Source organism: Dermochelys coriacea, chromosome 2 (genome assembly GCF_009764565.3).
Source record: "Dermochelys coriacea isolate rDerCor1 chromosome 2, rDerCor1.pri.v4, whole genome shotgun sequence".
In the NCBI taxonomy this organism is placed as follows: Eukaryota; Metazoa; Chordata; order Testudines; family Dermochelyidae; genus Dermochelys; species Dermochelys coriacea.
In genome coordinates this window covers 61,413,980-61,436,091 of record NC_050069.1, presented here as the reverse complement: position 1 = coordinate 61,436,091, position 22,112 = coordinate 61,413,980, and the positions used below count along the sequence as shown (strand labels likewise).

The window sequence follows — 22,112 nt, the reverse complement described above, 5'->3', positions numbered from 1 at the left end:
AAGGGGGAACCTATACAAGAAGGATGGGCTCTGCCTAAATCAAAATGGAACCAGATTGCTGGCACTTAACATTAAAAAGATCTTAGAGCAGTTTTTAAACTAAGGACTGAGGGAATGCCGACAAGTACGGAGGAGCACATGGTTCGGACATCCCTTAGGGGAGGATCTATTCATAGAGAATCTCTATGTCCTAGTGAGGACGAGAGAATGGAAAATGATAAAATACAGGCAGGGTCTGATCAGAAACAGTCAAATAAAAAAGAGTCCCATTCAATTCCATTGTGTAATGGAAGACAGCTAAAAGGAGACAAATTTTTAAAGTGCTTATATATCAATGCTAGTAGTCTAAATAATAAAATGCGTAAACTAGAGTGCCTCATATTAAATGAGGATATTGATATAATAGGCATCACAGAAACCTGGTGGAATGAGGATAATCAATGGGATACAGTAATACCAGGGTGCAAAATATATCGGAAGGACAGAAGAGGTCGTGCTGGTGGGTGAGTGGCACTATATGTGAAAGAAAACGTAGAATCAAATGAAGTAAAAATTGTAAATGAATCAAACTGTACCATAGAATCTCTATGGATAGAAATTCCATGCTCTAATAATAAGAATATAGCGGTGGGGATATATTACCAGCCACATGACCAGGATGGTGATAGTGACTGTGAAATGCTCAGGGAGATTAGAGAGGCTATTAAAATAAAAAAACACCTCAATAATAATAATGGGAGATTTCAGTTATCCCCATATTGACTGGGTACATGTCACCTCAGGACAGGATGCAGAGATAAAGTTTCTTGATACCTTAAATGACTGCTTTGTGGAGCAGCTGGTCCTGAAACCCACCAGAGGAGAGGCAATTCTTGATTTAGTCCTAAGTAAAGCACAGGGTCTGGTCCAAGAGGTGAATATAGCTGGACCGCTTAGTAATAGTGACCACAATATAATTAAATTTAATATCCCTGTGGCAGGAAAAATACCGCAGAGGCCCAACACTGTAGCATTTAATTTCAGAAAGGGGAACTACACAAAAATGAGGTTAGTTAAACCAAAATTAAAGGGTATAGTGCCAAAAGTGAAATCTCTTCAAGCTGTGTGGAAACTTTTTAAAGACACCATAATAGAGGCTCAACTTAAATGTATACCCCAAATTAAAAAACACAGTAAGAGAACCAAAAAAGTGCCACCATGGCTAAACAAGAAAGTAAAAGAAGCAGAGAGAAGCAAAAAGGCATCCTTGAAAAAGTAGAAGTTAAATCCTAATGAGGAAAATAGAAAGGAGCTCATACACTAGCAAATGAATTGTAAAAATCCAATTAGGAAGGCCAAAAAAGAATTTGAGAAACAGCTAGCCAAAGACTCAAAAAAGTAATAGCAATTTTTTTTCAAGTACATCAGAAGCAGGAAGCCAGCTACACAACCAATGTGGCCACTGGACGATCACAGTGCTAAAGGAGCACTCAAGGACAATAAGGCAACTGCAGAGAAATTAAATGAATTATTTGTACTGGTCTTCACAGCTGAGGACGTGAGGGAGATTCCCAAACCTGAGCCATTCTTTTTAGGTGACAGATCTGAGGAACTGTCCCAGATTGAGGTATCATTAGAGGAGGTTTTAGAACAAATTGATAAATTAAACAGCAATAAGTCACTAGGACTAGATGGTATTCACCCCAGAGTTCTGAAGGAACTCAAATGTGAAATTGCAGAACTAATAACTGTAGTCTGTAATCTATCATTTAAATGAGTTTCTGTACCAGGTGACTGGAGGATAGCTAATGTGACGCCAATTTTTAAAAAGGGCTCCAGAGGTGATTCCAGCAATTACAGGCCTGTAAGCCTGACTTCAGTACCGGGCAATCTGCTTGAAACTATAATAAAGAACAATATTGACAGACATATAGATGAACATAATTTGAAAAAGTTGAAAAAGAGTCAACATGGTTAGTAAAGGGAAATCATGCCTCACCAATCTACTAGAATTTATGTGGACCAAGGGGATCCAGTGGATATAGTGTACTTAGATTTTCAGAAAGCCTTTAACACCAAAGGCTCTCACCCAAAATAAGCTGCCATGAAATAAGAGGGAAGGGTGCTCTCATTGATTGGTAACTGGTTAAAAGATGGGAAACAAAGGGTAAGTATAAATGGTCAATTTTCAGAATGGAGAGAGGTAAATAGTGGTGTCCCCCCACAAGTCCTATTCAACATATTCATAAATGATCTGGAAAAAGGGGTAAACAGTGAGGTGGCAAAATTTGCCGATGAGACAAAATTATTAAAGATAGTTAAGACCCAGACAGACTGCGAAGAGCTACAAAAGGATCTCTCAAAAATGGGTGACTGGTTAACAAAATGGCAGATGAAACTTAATGTTGATAAATGCAAAGTAATGCACATTGGAAAACATAATCCCAACTATACATATAAAACGATGGGGTCTAAATTAGCTGTTACCACTCAAGAAAGAGATCTTGTAGTCATTGTGGATAGTTCTCTGAAAACGTCCACTCAATGTGCAGTGGCAGTCAAAAAAGCAAACAGAATGCTGGGAATAATTAAGAAAGGGATAGATAATAGGACAGAAAATATCATGTTGCCTCTATATAAATCCATGGTATGTCCACCTCTTGAATACTGTGTGCAGATGTGGTTGCCCCATCTCAAAAAAGATGTATTGGAATTGGAAAAGTTTCAGAAAAGGACAACAAAATGATTAGGGGATGGAACGGCTTCCGTATGAGGAGAGATTAATAACACTGGGACTTCTCAGCTTGGAAAAGAGACGGCTAAGGGGAATATGATTGAGGTCTATAAAATGGTGTAGAGAAAGTAGATAAGGAAGTGTTGTTTACTACTTCTCATAACACAAGAACTAGGAGTCACCAAATGAAATTAATAGGCAGCAGGTTTAAAACAAATAAAAGGAAATATTTCTTCACACAAGGCACAATCAACCTGTAGAACTCCTTGCCAGAGGATGTTGTGAAGGCCAAGATGATAACATGGTTCAAAAAAGAACTAGATTAATTCATGGAGGATAGGTCCATCAATGGCTCTTAGCCAGGATGGGCAGGAATGGTGTCCCTGGACTCTGTTTGCCAGAAGCTGGGAATGAGCGACGGAATGGATCACTTGGTGATTGCCTGTTCTGTTCATTCCCTCTGGGGCACCTGGCACTGTCCACTGTTGAAGAACAGGATGCTGGGCTAGATGGACCTTTGGTCTGATCCAGTAGGACCATTCTTAAGTAACTTCCAGGATGAGTGTGTTTCTTGCCTGTGCTATAGTATGGAGCAGTATCATTGTACGTTTATGTTGCTTTCTGCAGGTTTTTAAGGAACATTTTTGTCCATATAATAACTTAGATATATGTTTTTAGATTCTGATCTATACCCTTTGAGAAACCAGTAACTGTTTAGGAGATGTAATGACAACAGATACCTGACTTAATTCTGTCTCTCACTGCAGCTGCACTCTGAGTGTCACTCTGGAGCAGGCGATAATTCTTGCTCGGAGCCACGGACTACCTCCTCGCTATATTATGCAAGCTACAGATGTAATGCGCAAACAGGTAGGTCAGCCTTACGCTTTAGAATGTTAACATTTCTCCACAGGAATTTCATGTGTTCAGCCAAAAAAAAATGAATTAACTAGTCATTTTTCTCAAGAGTGATAGTGACTTGGATAATTATAATATCCAAGAACTGGCTGTGTCTTTAAATTAGTTACAAGATAATTTGAGAATGGTCTGACTTTTTTTTAGACAAAGGAAATGCAGTAGATCTAATCTACCTGGATTTCAGTGGGATTTCGTATGGGAAATTATTAGTTAAATTGGAGAAGATGGGGATTAATATGAGAATTGAAAGGTGGATAGTTATTTGGTTAAAGGGGAGACTACAATGAGTCATACTAAAATCTGAACAGTCAGGCTGGAGGGAGGTTACTAGTTGAGTTCCTCAGGGATCGGTCTTTGGACCAATCTTTTTTAACATTTTTAGTACTGACCTTGGCACAAAGGTGCTAATAAAATTTGCGGATGACACAAAGTTGGGAGGTATAGTCAATATGGAGGAGGACTGGAATGTCATACAAGATCTGGATGATCTTGTAAACTGGAGTAATAGAAATGGGATGAAATTTAATAGTGCACAGTGCAAATTTAATAGTGCACATGCATTTAGGGACTAATAACAATAGAATTGTTGCTATACGCTGGGGACTTATCAGTTGAAAGAGACAGAGAAAGAGAAAGACTTGGGTGCATTGATTGATCACAGGATGACTATGAGCTGTCAATGTGATGTGGCCATGAAAAAGGATAAAGCAGTCCTAGGGTGCATCTGGTGAGGTATTCCAGTAGAGACAGGAAAGTGTTAGTAAAATTATACAAGGCACTGGTGAGACTTCATCTGGAATACTGTATGCAATTCTGGTTTCCCACGTTTAAGAAATATGAATTCAAACTGGAACAGATGCAGAGAAGGGCTACTAGAATGATCCAAAGAATGGATCATTAGATCATCATCACTTATTAGAAGTGACTCAAAGATCTTGGCTTATTTAGCCTAACCAAAAGAAGGCTATGGGGAGATATGATTGCAGTCTATAAACACATCAGAGGGATAAGAACAAGGGAGGGAGAGGAGTTATTTAAGTTAAGCACCAATGTGGACCCAAGAACAAATGGATATAAACTGGCCATCAACAAGTCTAGGCTCAAAATTAGGCAAAGATTTCTAACCATGAAAGGAGTGAAGCTCTGGAACAGTCTTCCCAGGGGAGCAGTGGGGCAAAACATCTAACTGGCCTCACGACTGAGCTTGATAAGTTTTTGGAAGGGATGGTATGATGGGCTGCCTACAATGGCATGTGGCCTATCTGTGACTGCCAGTAGCAAAAATCCCCAATGGCCAGAGACAAACACTAGATGGGGAGGGTTCTGGGTTAATGCAGAAAATTCTTTACTTGGTGAGTCTTGCCCACATGCTCAGGATCAAACTGATTGACATATTTGAGGTCTGGAAGGAATTTTCCCGTGGGTCAGATTGGCAATTGGCAGATTGGCTAAGCAGCAGTTCTGCAGAAAAGGACCTGGGGATTACAATGGACGAGAAGCTGGATATAAGTCAACAGTGTGCCCTTCTTGTCAAGAAGGCTAACAGTATATTGGGCTGCATTATTAGGAGCATTGCCAGCAGATCAAGGGAAGTGATTATTCCCCTCTATTCAGCACTGGTGAGGCCATATCTGGAGTATTGCATCCAGTTTTGGGCCCCCCACTACAGAAAGGATATGGACAAATGGGAGAGAGTCCAGCGGAGGGCAATGAAAATGATTAGGGGGCTGGGGCACATAACTTATGAGGAGAGGCTGAGGGAACTGGTCTTATTTAGTCTGCAGAAGAGAAGAGTGAGGGGGGATTTGATAGCTGCCTTCAACTACCTGAAGAGGAGTTCCAAAGAGGATGGAGCTCGGCTGTTCTCAGTGGTACCAGATGACAGAACAAGGAGCAATGGTGTCAAGTTGCAGTGGGGAAGGTCTAGGTTGGATATTAGGAAAAGCTATTTGAGGTTTTTAAGGTCAGGCTTGACAAAGCCCTGGCTGGGATGATTAGTTGTGGTTGGTCCTGTTTTGAGCAGGGGGTTGGACTAGATGGCCTCCTGAGGTCTCTTCCATGATTCTGTGATTGTCAGAGACTCTGTGGAAGTCCTTCCTCTGCAGCAGTGGTTCTCAACCAGGGGGCCGCAAGCAGGTTTCAGGGGCCAGTGTTAGACTCGCTAGAAAGCAGGGTAGAAAGCCAAAGCCCTGCTGGACAGTACTGCAACATGGACACTGAGCCCCCCACCTGGGGCTGAAGCTGAAGACTGAGCAACTTAGCTTTGCGGTGTCCCCTGTGGCATGGAACCCCAGCCAACTGCCCTGTTTGCTACTCCCTAATGCCAGCCCTGGCTTTTATATGCAGAAAAACAGTTGTAGCACAGCTGTGCCATGGAGTTTTTATAGCATGTGGGGGGACTCTGAGAAAGAAAAAGGTTGAGACCCCCTGCTCTGCAGCATGGGACATGGATCACTTGCAGGTTTAAACTAGTATAAATGGTTAATTCTCTAAAAACAATGAGGAGTCCTTGTGGCACCTTAGAGACTAATACATTTATTTGGGCATAAGCTTTTGTGGCCTAAAACCCACTTCATCAGATGCATGGAGTGGAAAATACAGTAAGCAGGAATAAATATACAGCACATGAAAAGATGGGAAACTTGAAGTCTTTAAACCATGATTTGACGACTTGGCCACAGGGTTAGGGTCCATCACGGGAGTGAGTGGGTGATGTTCTGTGGCCTATAATGTGCAAGAGGTCAGATTAGATGATCATGATGGTTAGAGCCCTATGTGGATACAAAATTTATATCCATCAATGCGGATATCCGTGAATATGAATCGGTATCTGCGGAGGGCTCTATTGGGAACCACAATGGTGAAAGCAGCAGCATGTCAGGCCGCCACTCACAGGAGCCAGTGCCCCATGCAGCATGGCTGTACCGCTGTTTCTCGAGGGCAAGGTAAAAGGTAATCTTCTGAGAGAAAGATTGGCTACAATAGTGTAATGAGAGATGACCAAAGCCTAAAAAAGCTTTTTAATGATAGGGATGGAAGGAAATGAATACATATTTTGGAGGAAATAATGAGTAGATTTAGCAAGACTATAGATTTGGAGGGGTGGGGGGAACAAGAATAAATGTTTTAAATATGCGCACTATACAAGTATTCTAGTCAGATATTCATAAATGTTTTAATTACATAGTGGGTACAATATACCCTGTGCCATTTAATGTATCTTCAGAGAATCTTATTATTCAATTCAAACTGAGAAAATACAAACACAGACTAAGGGTGAAATTTATCACTGTGCAGAGGGTGTGGAAGGCTCTCTGAACTCTATATTAAGGATTCAGAGCAAGTGGAGTTTGAGTAGTATGAAAGACCTTATGCAGTCATTCTGCACAGGGCTGAATTTCATCCTAAAGCTATATATGTTGTTTGAGTTATTTGAGTTTACTTAATATAATCTAGTTGCTATTTCCATTTTATTTTAGTTGTTTTAACTAGATATTACATGCACACACCATAATTTAATAATGGAACCCGCACTATATTAAAACACAGTAGGGGAACTTGTAATACACACTAGCAGGGTCTACATGGTCCAATTAATATGCAACACATTCATGAGCTTTAGAAATCACGTTCCTGTAATGTGCATTACCCACCATGTGGACAAACTGTTAGATTAGACCCTGAATGTGAACTAGGTACTTTTCAGAGAACACCAAGAGGATCTACACAGACTGCAGCATGTTAGAGTTCTTTACAAATCACACCCCGCTAGAGAGTTTGCTGGCACCATGTAGACAAACCCTAACACATCTGAGGGCACCCAAAGTGGATAATGGAGGAAACCTGCTTAAATAGGGCAACCTCAGAAGTGGATTTTTCCCTATTAAATTGAATGCGGTTATAATCATATGTAACAAGAATGTCATAATTAGTTGTCTGGGCTGTACCCCTGGAACACAGTTTTCAGTGTATTTGCCCTGTTATTTATAATTTCAAGTCCACAAATGCTTGTACTGTAAGAATTGAGGATCAGAGCCCTGTTTATTCAGTTAGTATTATAGAGATGAGCTGGAATCCACCAATGCATTCAAATTAAGTGACTTCTGCTTTTCATTAGTTAATGCAGTCTACAATAATTTTAAATGTATAAATTACTGAACAATCACCTGCTTTAACACTCTTCAAGCATGAAAATCTGTGAATGCAAATAATAGATTCTAACACTTGGGCTTACTCCTGACAGAATTAGCACTCTCAAAAAAACAGGTGTCTAAATGCGTTTTTGCTAATGCAAATTCTATCATCCTCACACTCTGTGTTAATACTCCAACATTGCATGTGTCCAATACACAGAGGAGAGGAGTCTGTGACAGCTTTTTGCTTGAGAGCCTGTCTCTTTAGCACAAGCTGTAAGGACTTATGCTTTTAGCTCTGCAAGGGTTCAATTCTTGGTGTTGGCAAGCTTCATACTTGCAGGGAGGGTTGGGGGCACCCAGAGGAAGGCGGAGTGCAAAAGACAGACTTGATGCTAGAATCCAGGTATGCACCCTGCAGCTGCAGGCCCTCATGGCCGTATCCAATTTCCAGGAGTCCATGAGAGGCTATATAATGTTTCAGAAAGTGAAAGGTGACACAGATTCCTTCACAAAGTTTCCCTCTAGCTGACAATTATGTTGTCACTGCTAAATATGGAGAGTTGCTCTTGGTGTAGTTACTTTCAGTAACTTTTAAATGGGGATGAAATATTTTAGACATGAAGAATTTACTGAGATACATCATAGCCTTTCATAACCTTCAGAAGGATCAACATAGTTGAGTGGCTTCAGTGGCATGGTTTATTCCTCTGGCAGGTACAGTTCCCTTTCTCCATGACTTTTGGGGCACTATCCACTGAAATACACAAAGCTGTATTAAAAACTGGGAAATTAACAAACAAAAAACTATGTTTAATGGCAGTTAAGGTTGCATCAGGACACAACGCACCCGCCCAAAACCTTAAAAGCATGGAAAAAAGTTAAGGAGAAAGACTTGTGCATTCCTTTCCACATTCGTATTGCCTGTATATACAGCTCTGTTGATAACGCACTCAAACACTCCATAAAGCTTTTATTTTCATCTCCAACCACATCCCCAAAAGCAATATGTACTCTAAAGTCATCAAGATTGAATTCTAATACAAAACCTTAACAGGGACCTCAACAATATTAATGAAGAATAACTTCTCAAATGCCTGGAATGCGTAATAGTTCGGAGAGATGAGCTGTTGATATAACTGATCATAAAAGCATATGAGATTATTGTTAAAATTTTTCTAATCACTACATGGTAGTCACTTTCCAAATACTCAGGAAGGATGCTCTTTTCTCCAAGGAATTGACAATCTAAGAACAGATAAGTTAACAGAGGACAGGATAAAAGAAACAACAAAAGGCTATATATATATATGTGTGTATGTATATGTATATATATAATATGTGTATATCTATACACACACACACACAGATCAGCTTAATTCTCTATAAATACCATGACAAAAGTGGGTCTTCAAGAGAGACTTAAATGTGGAGAGGATAGAGGCGTTGAGGATGAGCTCATAGTTTGCATAGAGTCCACATGGAAGAAGATATGGAGAAGGAGTAACATTTTTTTCATTGCTTTGACATGGATATACAATAACACTGCATTTTCTATAACACTGCGATATAGATTTTGTGCTCAGTTGATTATATAGGCACAAATGTAAGCTATTTTTTTTCAAAACTGTGATGGACTTCCCTGAGGTACAACCTGGAACTGGGATACTGCTGAGCCCTCTGGCATACCAATCTGGGCCCCTTCTCACACCGTAAGGCTGTGATAAGCTGCAATCCTCTCCAGGTCTTACACTTGCACAGCCATACATAAGCATGGACACAACCAATTGCAGTTACATGAGTGCTTTTGTCCGCCACTCATGAACCAACAATAGAGAGCTCCAGCCAATCTCCCACAGCTCCTTAGCCTAGGACCCCAGAGCTGTACCATCTAGCCCTGGTCAGAAGCCTGACCAGTGTAAGTTTATTACCCATTTTGCCCCTTCCTTAGTATGGAGAGGACAATTCACCAGCCCCTGTTCCCGAGGAGATTTCACTTTGCACTTCAAATAACACACTGTTTTAGGTAAAAAAAATATAAAACAGATTTATTAACTACAAAAAAATAGATTCTAAGTGATTGTAAGTAATAGTGTACAGACCAAAGTTGGTTACCTAAGAAATAAAAAAAAATCACAATCTAAGTTCCTTACACTAGACAGGATTTGAATCACACTGTGTCTCATCCTGTTGGTACAAACAATCCACCAATCTTCCATACACAGGCTAGAAATCCCTTCAGCTTGGGACCACATCCCCAGTTCAGACTTTGTTCCTATGGTGTTTCCAGGTGTTGAGTTGTGGGGGAAGTGAGGCCAAGTGATGATGTCACTTCCCTCTTTTATAGCTTCTGCCATGACACTTCATTGTCCCAAACAAAAGCCCCAGGCACAGTTAGTGTAAAAGTACAGGCACAAGATGGAGTCCAGCATCATATGTTCCAGTCACGTGCCCTTGCATGCTTCGATGAGTCATAGCAGGGGTCATTACCCATATTCTGGCTAGAATGTCCCTAGAAAAATCCATCAGGTGGGGATAAGCTTCTGCAATGGCCCATTGTGTTCATTGATGGCCATTAGCTTAAATAGTCTGTTCACAATGTGCTGGCAAGACTGGATGTAAACTATCTTGTGGGAGTTAGTATAGGAGCAAACACATTTGAAATACTGGTACATAGCTAATTTTCATAACTTCAGATACAATGACAGCACATACATTCCAATGAGATATTAATGTTCAACAGATCAAGACTCTTAGAACGATACCTTACAAGGCATACTTTCAATAAAACATATCATAATTATATCACCATTGTAAATATGGGAGTGCCAGGGTATTGCTTTGGGGTACAGAATGTCACAAAAACGTGGTCACTTTTTGCCTTCCCTAAACAAGTGTCAAGCTGTGAAAATCGTTGCTGGGGGTATTGTGAACGGAGTTCAAAAAAGAACTGGATAAGTTCATGGAGGATAGATCCATCAGTAGCTGTTAGCCAAGATGATTAGGGATGCAACCCCATACTTTGAGTGTCCCCTAGCCTCTGATTGCCAGAAGCTGGGAGTGGACGACAGGCGATGGATCACTTGATGATTCCCCTGTTCTGTTCATGCCCTCTGAAGCACTTGGCATTGGCCACTGTTGGAAGACAGGATTCTGGGCTAGATGGACCTTTGGTCTGACCCAGTATGGCCGTTCTTATGTAAGTGTCCTGGCAGAGTGGGCCTGTCTTTTCTTTTTTTTTTTTCCTAACGACAATGGAAATATCGCTTCATAAATGAATTTACAGATCTGATGGTGGAACTTTCTGTACCCAAAGCTAAAGGTCATCTTCCATGAGTGCCCAGGCACTATTGGTTCACAGAGCAAAGAGTTCTAATGCCCTTTAACTGTGCTATCTGTTACTCCAATATGGGACTAGCAATTTCAACATGCAGATTTTTATTGTTTAAAAAATATTAGATGTGCAGAAAAAATAAAAAGCAAATTATTTCTTGAATAAAAAATAAACTCACAAGTGATGTAGATGTACTAAAATGGAGGCTGAAGGATCACATTATTAGCAATCATGATTCCCACCCCTCCAACCCCCCGGGAGAAAAAATGAATCTGTTGGTGGGGGTGGTTTAAGTAAGGTCTAATTTGTTCTCCTGATAAACAATATATTAGATGGATGTATAAAGCCAGAATCCTTTGAAATCAACACTTTTGATTTACTATGCTAGCTAGATATTAGGATTAATTTGTCTAGTGGGTGATGTAAATAAAAAATTGCTATTTTTCTTCCTCAGAAGCAGTTACAGTGTTAAAAGTCAAGATCTACATATGATTAATGTTAATATATTCTCATATATATTATGTATACACTGGTATTCAGTTAAATTAATCACCTGGATCTTGATCATCAGCAATTTATCTTTGATATATACATACCCATGTCAAAGAATTCAAAGGTTTCAGAGTAGCAGCCGTGTTAGTCTGTATTCGCAAAAAGAAAAGGAGTACTTGTGGCACCTTAGAGACTAACAAATTTATTAGAGCATAAGCTTTCGTGAGCTACAGCTCACTTCATCGGATGCATTTGGTGGAAAAAACAGAGGAGAGATTTATATACACACACGGTAGAATTACATGTGTCATAGAGATATTGGCCTCAGGGTTTTCCAAATTAGATGTACCAATGATGTGTGTTTTGCCAATATCTAACGTTAAAAAGTTTAATCAATGTTTTTGATTTCTCAGAATATATTGTACTTTATACAACATGAAAGCAATGCTATTTATGAACCATTTCGTGAATTTAATTTTTTATAGTTGTTCTAGAGTTATTTAAATAGATAAGTGTGGGGTTGTTTTTTCTTCAGTACCATTAAACTTTAAAAAATAGATAAGATAACAAAACAATGATTTTTAAGTTGCATGTGTCTGTTTACTCTAATTGTGAATACCTGCTGCCTGCAGGTATTTAGTCTATTCTCTCTTTAGTTTGAGTCCTTTATTGTGTACTAACGTCGGGATTTTATTGTGGTAGTGGTCTGAGGTACCAAATTTTAGCCAAAATGCAAATTGTTTACTCACTCTAATACTCAATCCAATCAATGGTTGAGCCATACCTTTGCACAGTTTATCACTACAGATATGTCTTTATTTTAGACATAGCTTTAACTCTATTCCACACAAATTTAATATTATCTCACTTTAATTATTGTGAGATTAATCTATTTATACCTTTTTGTGCAGTTATTTGTTGTCTTCATTTTGTTTTGCATTTGACCTGGGAAAGGGAGAGACAGAGAGAGAAAGAGAATGAATAGGTTTTGCTTCCTCTAAAAACTAGAAAACAAAGATTGGCAATAGTAGGTCTATTAGATCTGTTCTTTTTGGTTGGCAATAATAAGTCTTGTAGATATGCCATTGTTTGTCGACTGTTTTTGGAAAGTCAGGTTAATTAAGTTCCATTGATGCATAACTTGTCTGTGTTGCTCATCACTATAGTATCTGAGCAGCGTGCATGCTTAAATGAATTCATCCTCACAATATCCCTGTGAGGTAGGAAAGCACGATTATTCCTGTCTTATGAATGGGGAACTGGGACACAGAGAGAGTAAGTAACTTAGCCAAGGTTATACAGGAAGATTGTGTCAGAGCCAAGAATAGAACCCATATCTACCATGTCCTCATCTAGTGCCTTAAGCACAGGCCATCCTTCTCTGTGCTTAGACAGACAGTTGATCATAAGGAGGATTCTTGGGTGTGGGATGGAATCGGTAATTCTTACTCAGAACTCACACTGATTGTGATAGGAATTGTGCAAGAGTGAAAACTCCAGAAGAGTGAGGAATGCCAGGCAAACTGAATCAGCAGTGTGAGAGTAGTGTAGTTGTTAGTTTCTTCACAATTTAAATGTTAAACTTTTTTTGTGAAGATCTTTGTTTTATCTGTTTTTATGTTCGTGAAAGAGTAGTTATTAGCTGAAAGAACAGAACAGCTGTGTCTCTTTTCCTGCACCTTTATAAAATCATATTTAGTAGCTTTTATTAGAAAGTGTTTTTCTTGGTTGCCTTCAGAAGAAAATAATTATTTACGCAGGACATCAATAATGAAGTTTATTTATTGATAAATCTAATCCTGGGCCTATTATACACCCAATAGGTACACTAAAACGTGCATTAGTTCTATGTGAAGCAATTTTTTTTTCTTTCTTGCAGGGAGCAAGAGTGCAGAACACTGCCAAGAATTTAGGAGTGAGGGACCGAACACCACAATCTGTCCCAAGGTAACTAAATAGTAGAATCAGTTGTTTGTGACCAAGACCATGATTTGTCTAGTTTTTGCCTAATCATTCTCCCAGTCACAAGCATGCAGCTCACATTGACTTCACTGTATACTTTTGGACAAAGTTTGGCTTCTTAATATCCAGAGAATTACTTGGGTTTAAAACCACACAACTCCAATTACAGTAAACTAGTTGCAGAATTAAAACTTCATGCAATACTCTGAAAATTTACTCTGAAGTTTACCTCATTGTTTACAGTCTCTCAGTTTGATTAAAATCTAATACTCTGTTGTTGAATAATAATTACACAGTGATATAGTATAGATACATAAACAGGAATTTATGTAGATAACAGATAATAGACCCACTGTGGTGTTAAAATTCCAGTAAGGAACAATATAATATTTAAGAGAGATGTTTTTGCAAATGAACATAAACAATGGCAAACAACAAAGCTACATATGAGAGAGACTTCAGGATTCTGATCAATAAAATAATCAAAAGAGAAAACTCTGTGTGTGTGTGTGCGTCTGTGTGTGTGTGTCTGTCTGTCTGTCTGTGTCTTTTCCTCTTTTTGTGCTTATCTCCAAAACAATTCAAATGAAATTGACCACAATTCGATAAGTTACAAAGATGGGGAGTTTGTTCCCCAAGTGTTAAAAGCTTTGGAAGTAAACCCAGTAGTGTGAAATATCTCCTGGATTTATATCATTTTGTGTTAGCAAGTTTTATCTTTGTTTCCCCAAAAATAGAAACATTAAAATTCATACCACATAAGCTGAAGCATAAGAGATTTTTTAATGTGGAATGTTTTTCCATTGTTTCCCCTTAGCTGTCTAACCATGGGGAAGTCTCTGCACTCCCATCCAGTCCATACAGGATCCTTTGGATTCCCCAGCCCTTCCTTCTTAGGAACCATCAGCTTACCCCCTCTTTCTGGCGACTGATTCCACCAGTTTTTCTCCAGTAGGAGAACAGACCACTTCATGAGTTTCTTGCAAAAATCACTTATGGAGCAACCAGGCATCACTCATTGACAGTTAATCTCCTCTGCATTGTATCTGAGCAGCTGCTTCGAGTATGTGTCAGCAGGGATCCTACTGTGGGTGCACATGCACCTCAAACATGTGAGATCAGAGTCTTTTGAATAGTGGTGTTGGTTAGTTCTATGTTAGTGCCCTCTGCTGCATTGTGCTCCTTTCCAAGGACAGAAAGGGCAGAGCAGACACAACCCTCTCTCAGTTCCCTCTTACTGCTTCTGGCAGCAAGGCGGAACCCAGAGAGTGTCCAACCCATGACTCCTGAGAGACTTCAACTTGGTTTACAACTACCTTCTGTGAAGAAACTTTATTTTCACATTCTCTTTTCCTCAGATTGAAACTTTTTTGGGGGGTGGGAGGAGGAAGAAAATCAAAGATGCTCCTGCATAAATCTGGTACAGTGGGGTGAGGTGCTTCATGCCAACTGCCTCATCTAATGGCAGATGCTAAACTGGCAAGGTTCAAACTCTACCCATCTTGCAACACACTGATTCCCTTCAAAGACAGACACAGCTGATGCCTTTTCTGCTTCAGGGAGATCCACATTCCAGATAAATGCTTTGTGTAAAAGTCGCTCTCTGCAAGAACCCACAAATGCAGGGACCCCCAGCTCAAGCTACATCTGCTAGAGTAGTCTTGTGCAGCTTGCTTCAGACCCAGAGGTGATGGCAACTACCAGAGCGGGGCCAGAAAAAACAGCATCAGGCAGTACTCCTTAAAGCAGGCTTCACACTGCAGGATGGGGCAGTAAAAAGACATTGAAAAGGAATCCAACTAAGCTGGCATCAGCAACTCTGATGCTGACCATGCTGGTAGTTTCAGCATTGGGAGCCTTGGTTTCAATACCTTTGGCACTTCTGCCCACACAAAAAGGAGATGTCAAAAGACAGAGACAGATGGAGCTCAAACATAGCTCCAAACAGAGAGGACAGACCTGGAAGGAGCACTCAGAACACTGCTCCTCCAAGAAGAGCGCTTCCGAGCCCTCCACCAAAACCAGAGAGCACAGGAGAAATTATACCCACAACTGACCCTGGTACCGATACTCATATCTGACCCTGGCAAAGGGCCGAGATTCATACTCGATGCTTCAGTATCTGCTATTAAATACTTGCTTACTAGTCAGAGAACCTGCCTCTGCCTGGTATCTCAATATAGTGCTTGTGAGGCTCCTAATCTCCCTTTGAACCTCTTTCAGAATGTTTCTTACAGTCTCACTCTGAAGACTATCTTAGTTGCTATCACTTCAGCCATAAGACAGAGAGAGCTGTAGGCATTTATTGCTGAACCTCCCTACCTGACATTCCACCAAGTTATGGTAGTGCTGAGCCTCACCTGAAATTCATCCTTAAGGTGAACTTAGAGTTTCATCTAAATTGTTCATTAAGTGTACCTGTCTTATTCCCAAAGCCCTGCTCTACACTGGGAGAGAAGAAGCTTCATACTCTGGATATTCCCAGACTCTGGCTTTAGTACATCGACAGAACAAAATCCTTCAGACTACCCTTCACTTATTTCTGGTTACAACTGGCCATCTAAAGGTCAGGCCATCTATCTCATCAGAAAGAAAAGGAGTACTTGTGGCACCTTAGAGACTAACAAATTTATTAGAGCATAAGCTTTCGTCAGCTACAGCTCACTTCATCGGATGAGCTGTAGCTCACGAAAGCTTATGCTCTAATAAATTTGTTAGTCTCTAAGGTGCCACAAGTACTCCTTTTCTTTTTGCGAATACAGACTAACACGGCTGCTACTCTGAAACCTATCTCATCAGAGAATATCAAATTGGCGAACACAGAATCTTGCTGTGTTATTGGCTAACTGGTGTATCTGTCCCCACCAAACACAAAGGCTCTCCACTGGAACTCAAGCAACAACCTCTGCCTGCTCCAGGAATGTGCCAGTTTCTGAAATCTCCCATGTGGCAATGTGGAGTAGTCCACTGACTTTTGTTAAGCATTAGACTTGCTTTGGACTTGGCTGCCAAAGCAGATACCAAGTTTGGTAGAATATTCCTGAACCAGCTGTTTAACTCATTCCCACGTCATGAGGGGACACTGCTTGGCAGTCACCTCTGGTGGGGTTCACATAGACACATACTCAAAGAATAAAGAATGGTTACTTACCCCATGGTAACTGTGGTTCTTTGAGATGTTGTAGTCAATGTGGCTTCCGCAACCCACTTCCTATTCTAACTTTTCAGAGTCTTCAGCTACAATGGGCTTCAAATTGCCATGGAACTGTGGGAGGTTCATGTCTGTTCCACCCTTTATGCTCTCATATGGGAGCACAAGCACGGCCTTGATGGACACTTCTGTTCCAAAGACTCTGATCCCACATGCATGAGGCACGTGCACACTAACAATGGGATCCACCCTGACTACCCTACAATAACGAACTGGTTTTTTATTTGCCTAAAAAGCAAAGGCCCAACACTGATCCCCAATCATTTATGCAGCCATGCCACCTGTCCAGATTTATGCTTTTGTTACATTACAAATTAACACTGAAATGCTTAACTTATTTGAATCATTATTGCTTGAGCATGCAAGGGTGTGATCAGGAAGGCCAAAGCACAATTGGAGTTGCAGCTAGCAAGGGATGTGAAGGGTAACAAGAAGGATTTCTACAGGTATGATAGCAACAAAAAGAAGGTCAGGGAAAGTGTGGGACCCTTACTGAATGGGGGAGGCAACCGAGTGACAGATGATGTAGAAAAAGCTGAAGTACTCAATGCTTTTTTTGCCTTGGTCTTCACAGACAATGAGAGCGCCCAGACTGCTGCTCTAGGCAGCACAGTATGGGGAGGAGATGAGCAGTCCTCAGTGGTGAAAGAACAGGTTAAAGACTATTTAGAAAAGCTGGACATGCACAAGTCCATGGGGACGAATCTAATGCATCCGAGGATGCTGAGGGAGTTGGCTGATGTGATTGCACAGCCATTGACCATTATCTTTGAAAATTCATGGCGATTGGGGGAGGTCCTGAACGATTGGAAAATGGCAAATATAGTGCCCATCTTTTAAAAAGGGAAGGAGAATCCAGGGAATTACAGACTGGTCAGCCTCACCGCAGTCCCTGGAAAAATCATGGAGCAGGTCTTCAAGGAATCCATTTTGAAGCACTTGGAGGAGAGGAAGGTAATTAGGAACAGTTAGCATGGATTCACCAAGGGCAAGTCATGCCTGACCAACCTGATTGCCTTCTATGATGAGATAACTGGCTCTGAGGATATGGGGAAAACGGTGGATGTGAGATATCTTGAATTTAGCAAAGCTTTTGATACGGTTTCCCACAATATTCTTGCCAGCAAGTTAAAAAAAATATGGATTGGATGAATGAACTATAAGGTGGATAGAAAGCTGGCTAGATTGTCGGGCTCAACAGGTAGTGATCAATGGCTCTGTGTCCAGTTGGCAGCCAGTATCAAGCAGAGTGCCCCAGGGGTCTGTCCTGGGGCCGGTTTTGTTCAACAACTTCATTAATTATCTGAATGATGGGATGGATTGCACTCTCAGCAAGATCACAGATGACACTAAGCTGGGGGGAGAGGTAGATACACTGGAGAGTAGGAATAGGGTCCTGAGTGACCTAGACAAGAAATCTGATGAGGTTCAACAAGGACAAGTGCAGAGTCCTGCACTTAGGATGGAAGAATCCCATGCACTTCTATAGGCTGGAGACCGACTGGCTAAGCGGCAGTTCTGCAGAAAAGGACCCGGGGATTACAGAGGATGAGAAGGTGGATAAGAGTCAACAGTGTACCCTTCTTGCCATGAAGGCTAATGGTATATTGGACTGCATTAGTAGGAGCATTGCCAGCAGATGGAGGGAAGTTATTATTCCCCTCTCTCCGGCACTGGTGAGGCCACATCTTGAGTATTGCATCCAGCTTTGGGGCCCCCACTACAGAAAGGATGTGGACAAATTGGAGAGTCCAGCTGAGGGCAATTAAAATGATTAAGGGGCTGGGGCTCATGACTTACAAGGAGAGGCAGAAGGAACTGGGCTTATTTAGTCTGCAGAAGAGAAGAGCGAGGAGGGATTTGATAGCTGCCTTCAACTACCTGAAGGGGGGTTTCAAGGAGGATGGAGCTCAGCTGTTCTCAGTGGTAGCAGATGACAGAACAAGGAGTAATGGTCTCAAGTTGCAGTGGGGGACGTCTAGGTTGGATATTAGGAAAAGCTATTTCACTAGGAGGGTGGTGAAGCACTGGAATGGGTTATCTAGGGAGGTGGTGGAATCTCCATCCTGAGAGGTTTTTAAAGGCCCATCTTGACAAAGCCCTGGCTGGGATAATTTAGCTGGGGTTGATCCTACTTTGAGCAGGGGGTTGGACTAGATGACCTCTTGAGATCTCTTCCAATCTAATCTTCTTTAATTCTAAAGATATTTGAAGTTTGGTTAGGAAGTTTGCAAACTTCCCTGCAAAAATTCAGGGAAACCACAAAACCACAAAGTGTAGGTATCAGCATCTTTCATAATACTCAGACCCATTAAACATATTTTTATTTCTTACTCTCTGGCTTTGTCAATGTCACAATCTCCTGACATCTGCTTTATGTACAATGATCACCTTCATTTTGGATTCTGCCACACTTCCTCCCTGCCCTGCCAGACTCCTTAGTCTCTTCCTTCTATCTCTTTCTGCCTGCTGCAATGATGCACTTTCTCTCAGGAAATATGTAGCCTCCAGATTAGATCATTCTTAGTACTGTGTCTCAGTGCTGCAGTGTGAGGGGAGATGCTGCAAAGTGATGGACATTTTCCTACCCTTTCTCAGAGAACAGAAAAGTCCTCTCTACAGTGAGCCTCAAGTCAGAATAATTGTCCTTTATTTTTGGTATTCATGTGATGGTAACTTTACAAACATGTTAAAAGCTAACCTGTGATGAAGTACTTAATAGAAATGTCAGAGTCTTCATAAATGGAGGAGCTGACAAACACTGGCAGCGCAACTGTTTCAGACTGTATTGATCTCTTTTGGCATTGAACCTGTTACCTTGAATCCTTAATTTCTCTGCCTGACTTCAGTTAATGTCTCTCTCTACAAAATTTGAAGGCTGACATATGCACTTGTGGTGCATCTGTTGTCTGTGTTAGTCTGCTGGAACCCAAGACCACGTGGGAGCATTTTGTAGGAGATGTACAAATAGAGGAAAAAATAAACAGTTAATAAAACGTGATGACTGGCCAACAGGAATTTGGTCTGCAAATTGCTGTGCATATGTACTGCAGTCCTTGAGAGGGCAAGGCAAACTAGAGAGCAGAGGTTACAAAGTAGAGCTGAGGTTACAAAAGTCACTGGCCTCTGCTTGTTTGAGTGATGGAGAGAAAAGACTGACTTTGCAGCTTGCATTTGTAGCAACTGGATCACCAAAATATAACTTCAGTGGTATTAGTCAACAAGTAAAATTTTCCAGTGTAGATGACCATACCACCAATCAGGTGGTTGACTTGTCTCCAAATGTGAACTTGAGTGCAGAAGTAGGAAAACTTGGCTCCATAACTGAGGTATTACTTGGCTGCTGCTGTCTGATTATTTATAGGCTTGTACATTTGAATAAGCAGACATTCATGTTTACAAGAAGCATGTACATTATGTGCTTGATTCTAATCTCACTCTAGTTTTATGTTAGTATTAATCTATTGACTTCAGTGGAGTTACTCCTGATTTACAGTGAAAAGAGAATCAGCCCTGTTAGATTTAGTTTCTTTTGCCTGTATCAGACCATTTTAATAAAGATAGTACTCCCAGACTAATATGATGGCTCTTTTTCATTTTGCCAGATTATACAAACTATGCCAGCCACCACCTCCTGCTGGGGAAGAATGAAGAACTATTCAGGAAGTAACCGAGTAACATCTTTTAAGACATTGGACTATACAGCAAAATTAAATGGCATTCCAGTAGAATGTGCCTGGAGAATTGATAAATAGAGGCCCTTCACTCAGGATAAAGAAATGTCTGTCCTTAATATTCTTGTCAGCTCGGACATCTGTCTTCTGGAGAAAATATTTCTGGACTCCATGCACTATGGTCTCCCTTCCATAAAACAGAAACTTTATGGGTTTTTACCTGGATATTTTACACTGGAATCAGGTTGTATCTCATATGGCCAGTTCAGCAACGCAAATTACCCCATTATGCATTGGCAGCAGCATGAAAGCAAATATCTAATGGCAAACTCAGTCCATCCGAACCAGATAAAAGCTGTTCCTGTGGTCACAGAATGAACTTGAAAAAAGCCTAAAATAAATCCTCCAGAGTTTGACACATGACACATTTGATGTGCCATGCACTGCTAATTACCTTCTTTCCCAATATTTTATCACAATTTCTTAATTTTTAGCAATAAGGAAATTAACACTCTGGTATATGCTGTAAATGCCTATTAAAAATAAAAGGTTTCAGAGTAGCAGATGTGATAGTCTGTATTCGCAAAAAGAAAAGGAGTACTTGTGGCAACTTAAAGACTAATAAATTTATTTGAGCATAAGCTTTCATGAGCTACCGCTCACTTCATCGGGTGCATTCAGTGGAAAATACAGTGGGGAGATTTATATACATAGAGCAGCATCACTTGCCCCATAAGCTCAGCCGTGCAGAACACAATGCCATCCACAGCCTCAGAAACAACTCTGACATCATAATCAAAAAGGCTGACAAAGGAGGTGCTGTCATCATCATGAATAGGTCGGAATATGAAAACAAGAGGGTGCTAGGCAGCTCTCCAACACCACTTTCTATGAGCCGTTACCCTCTGATCCCACTGAGGGTTACCAAAAGAAACTACACCATTTGCTCACGAAACTCCCTGAAAAAGCACAAGAACAAATCCACACAGACACACCCCTGGAATCCCATTCTGGGGTATTCTATCTGCTACCCAAGATCCATAAACCTGGAAATCCTGGACGCCCCATCATCTCAGGCATTGGCACCCTGACAGCAGGATTGTCTGGCTATGTAGTCTCCCTCCTACACTACCAGCACTCCCAGCTATCTTCGAGACACCACTGACTTCCTGAGGAAATTACAATCCATCTATGATCTTCCTGAAAACACCATCCTGGCCACTATGAATGTAGAAGCCCTCTACACCAACATTCCACACAAAGATGGCCTACAAGCCATCAGGAACAGTATCCCCAATAATGTCACGGCTAACCTGGTGGCTGAACATTGTGACTTTGTCCTCACCCATAACTATTTCACATTTGGGGACAATATACACCTTCAAATCAGCGGCACTGCTATGGGTACCCGCATGGCCCCACAGTATGCCAACATTTTTATGGCTGACTTAGAACAACGCTTCCTCCGCTCTCGTCCCCTAATGCCCCTCCTCTACTTGCGCTACATTGATGACATCTTCATCATCTGGAACCATGGAAAAGAAACCCTTGAGGAATTCCACCATGATTTCAACAATTTCCATCCCACCATCAACCTCAGCCTGGACCAGTCCACACAAGAGATCCACTTCCTGGACACTATGGTGCTAATAAGCGATGGTCACATAAACACCAC

General features: G+C 40.9%; 1 protein-coding gene across 1 annotated transcript in view; it reads left to right on the top strand.

Moving 5' to 3' along the window:
• Positions 1–21,085, top strand: part of PREX2 (phosphatidylinositol-3,4,5-trisphosphate dependent Rac exchange factor 2) — a 305,019-nt gene extending 283,934 nt beyond the window's left edge. The window contains 3 exon segments of the mRNA XM_038389170.2: positions 3,481–3,583; positions 13,470–13,537; positions 20,369–21,085. Coding sequence (XP_038245098.1) covers positions 3,481–3,583; positions 13,470–13,537; positions 20,369–20,414 — 217 coding nt within the window. The 3' untranslated portion in view covers positions 20,415–21,085.
• Positions 21,086–22,112: the final 1,027 nt, after the last annotated feature.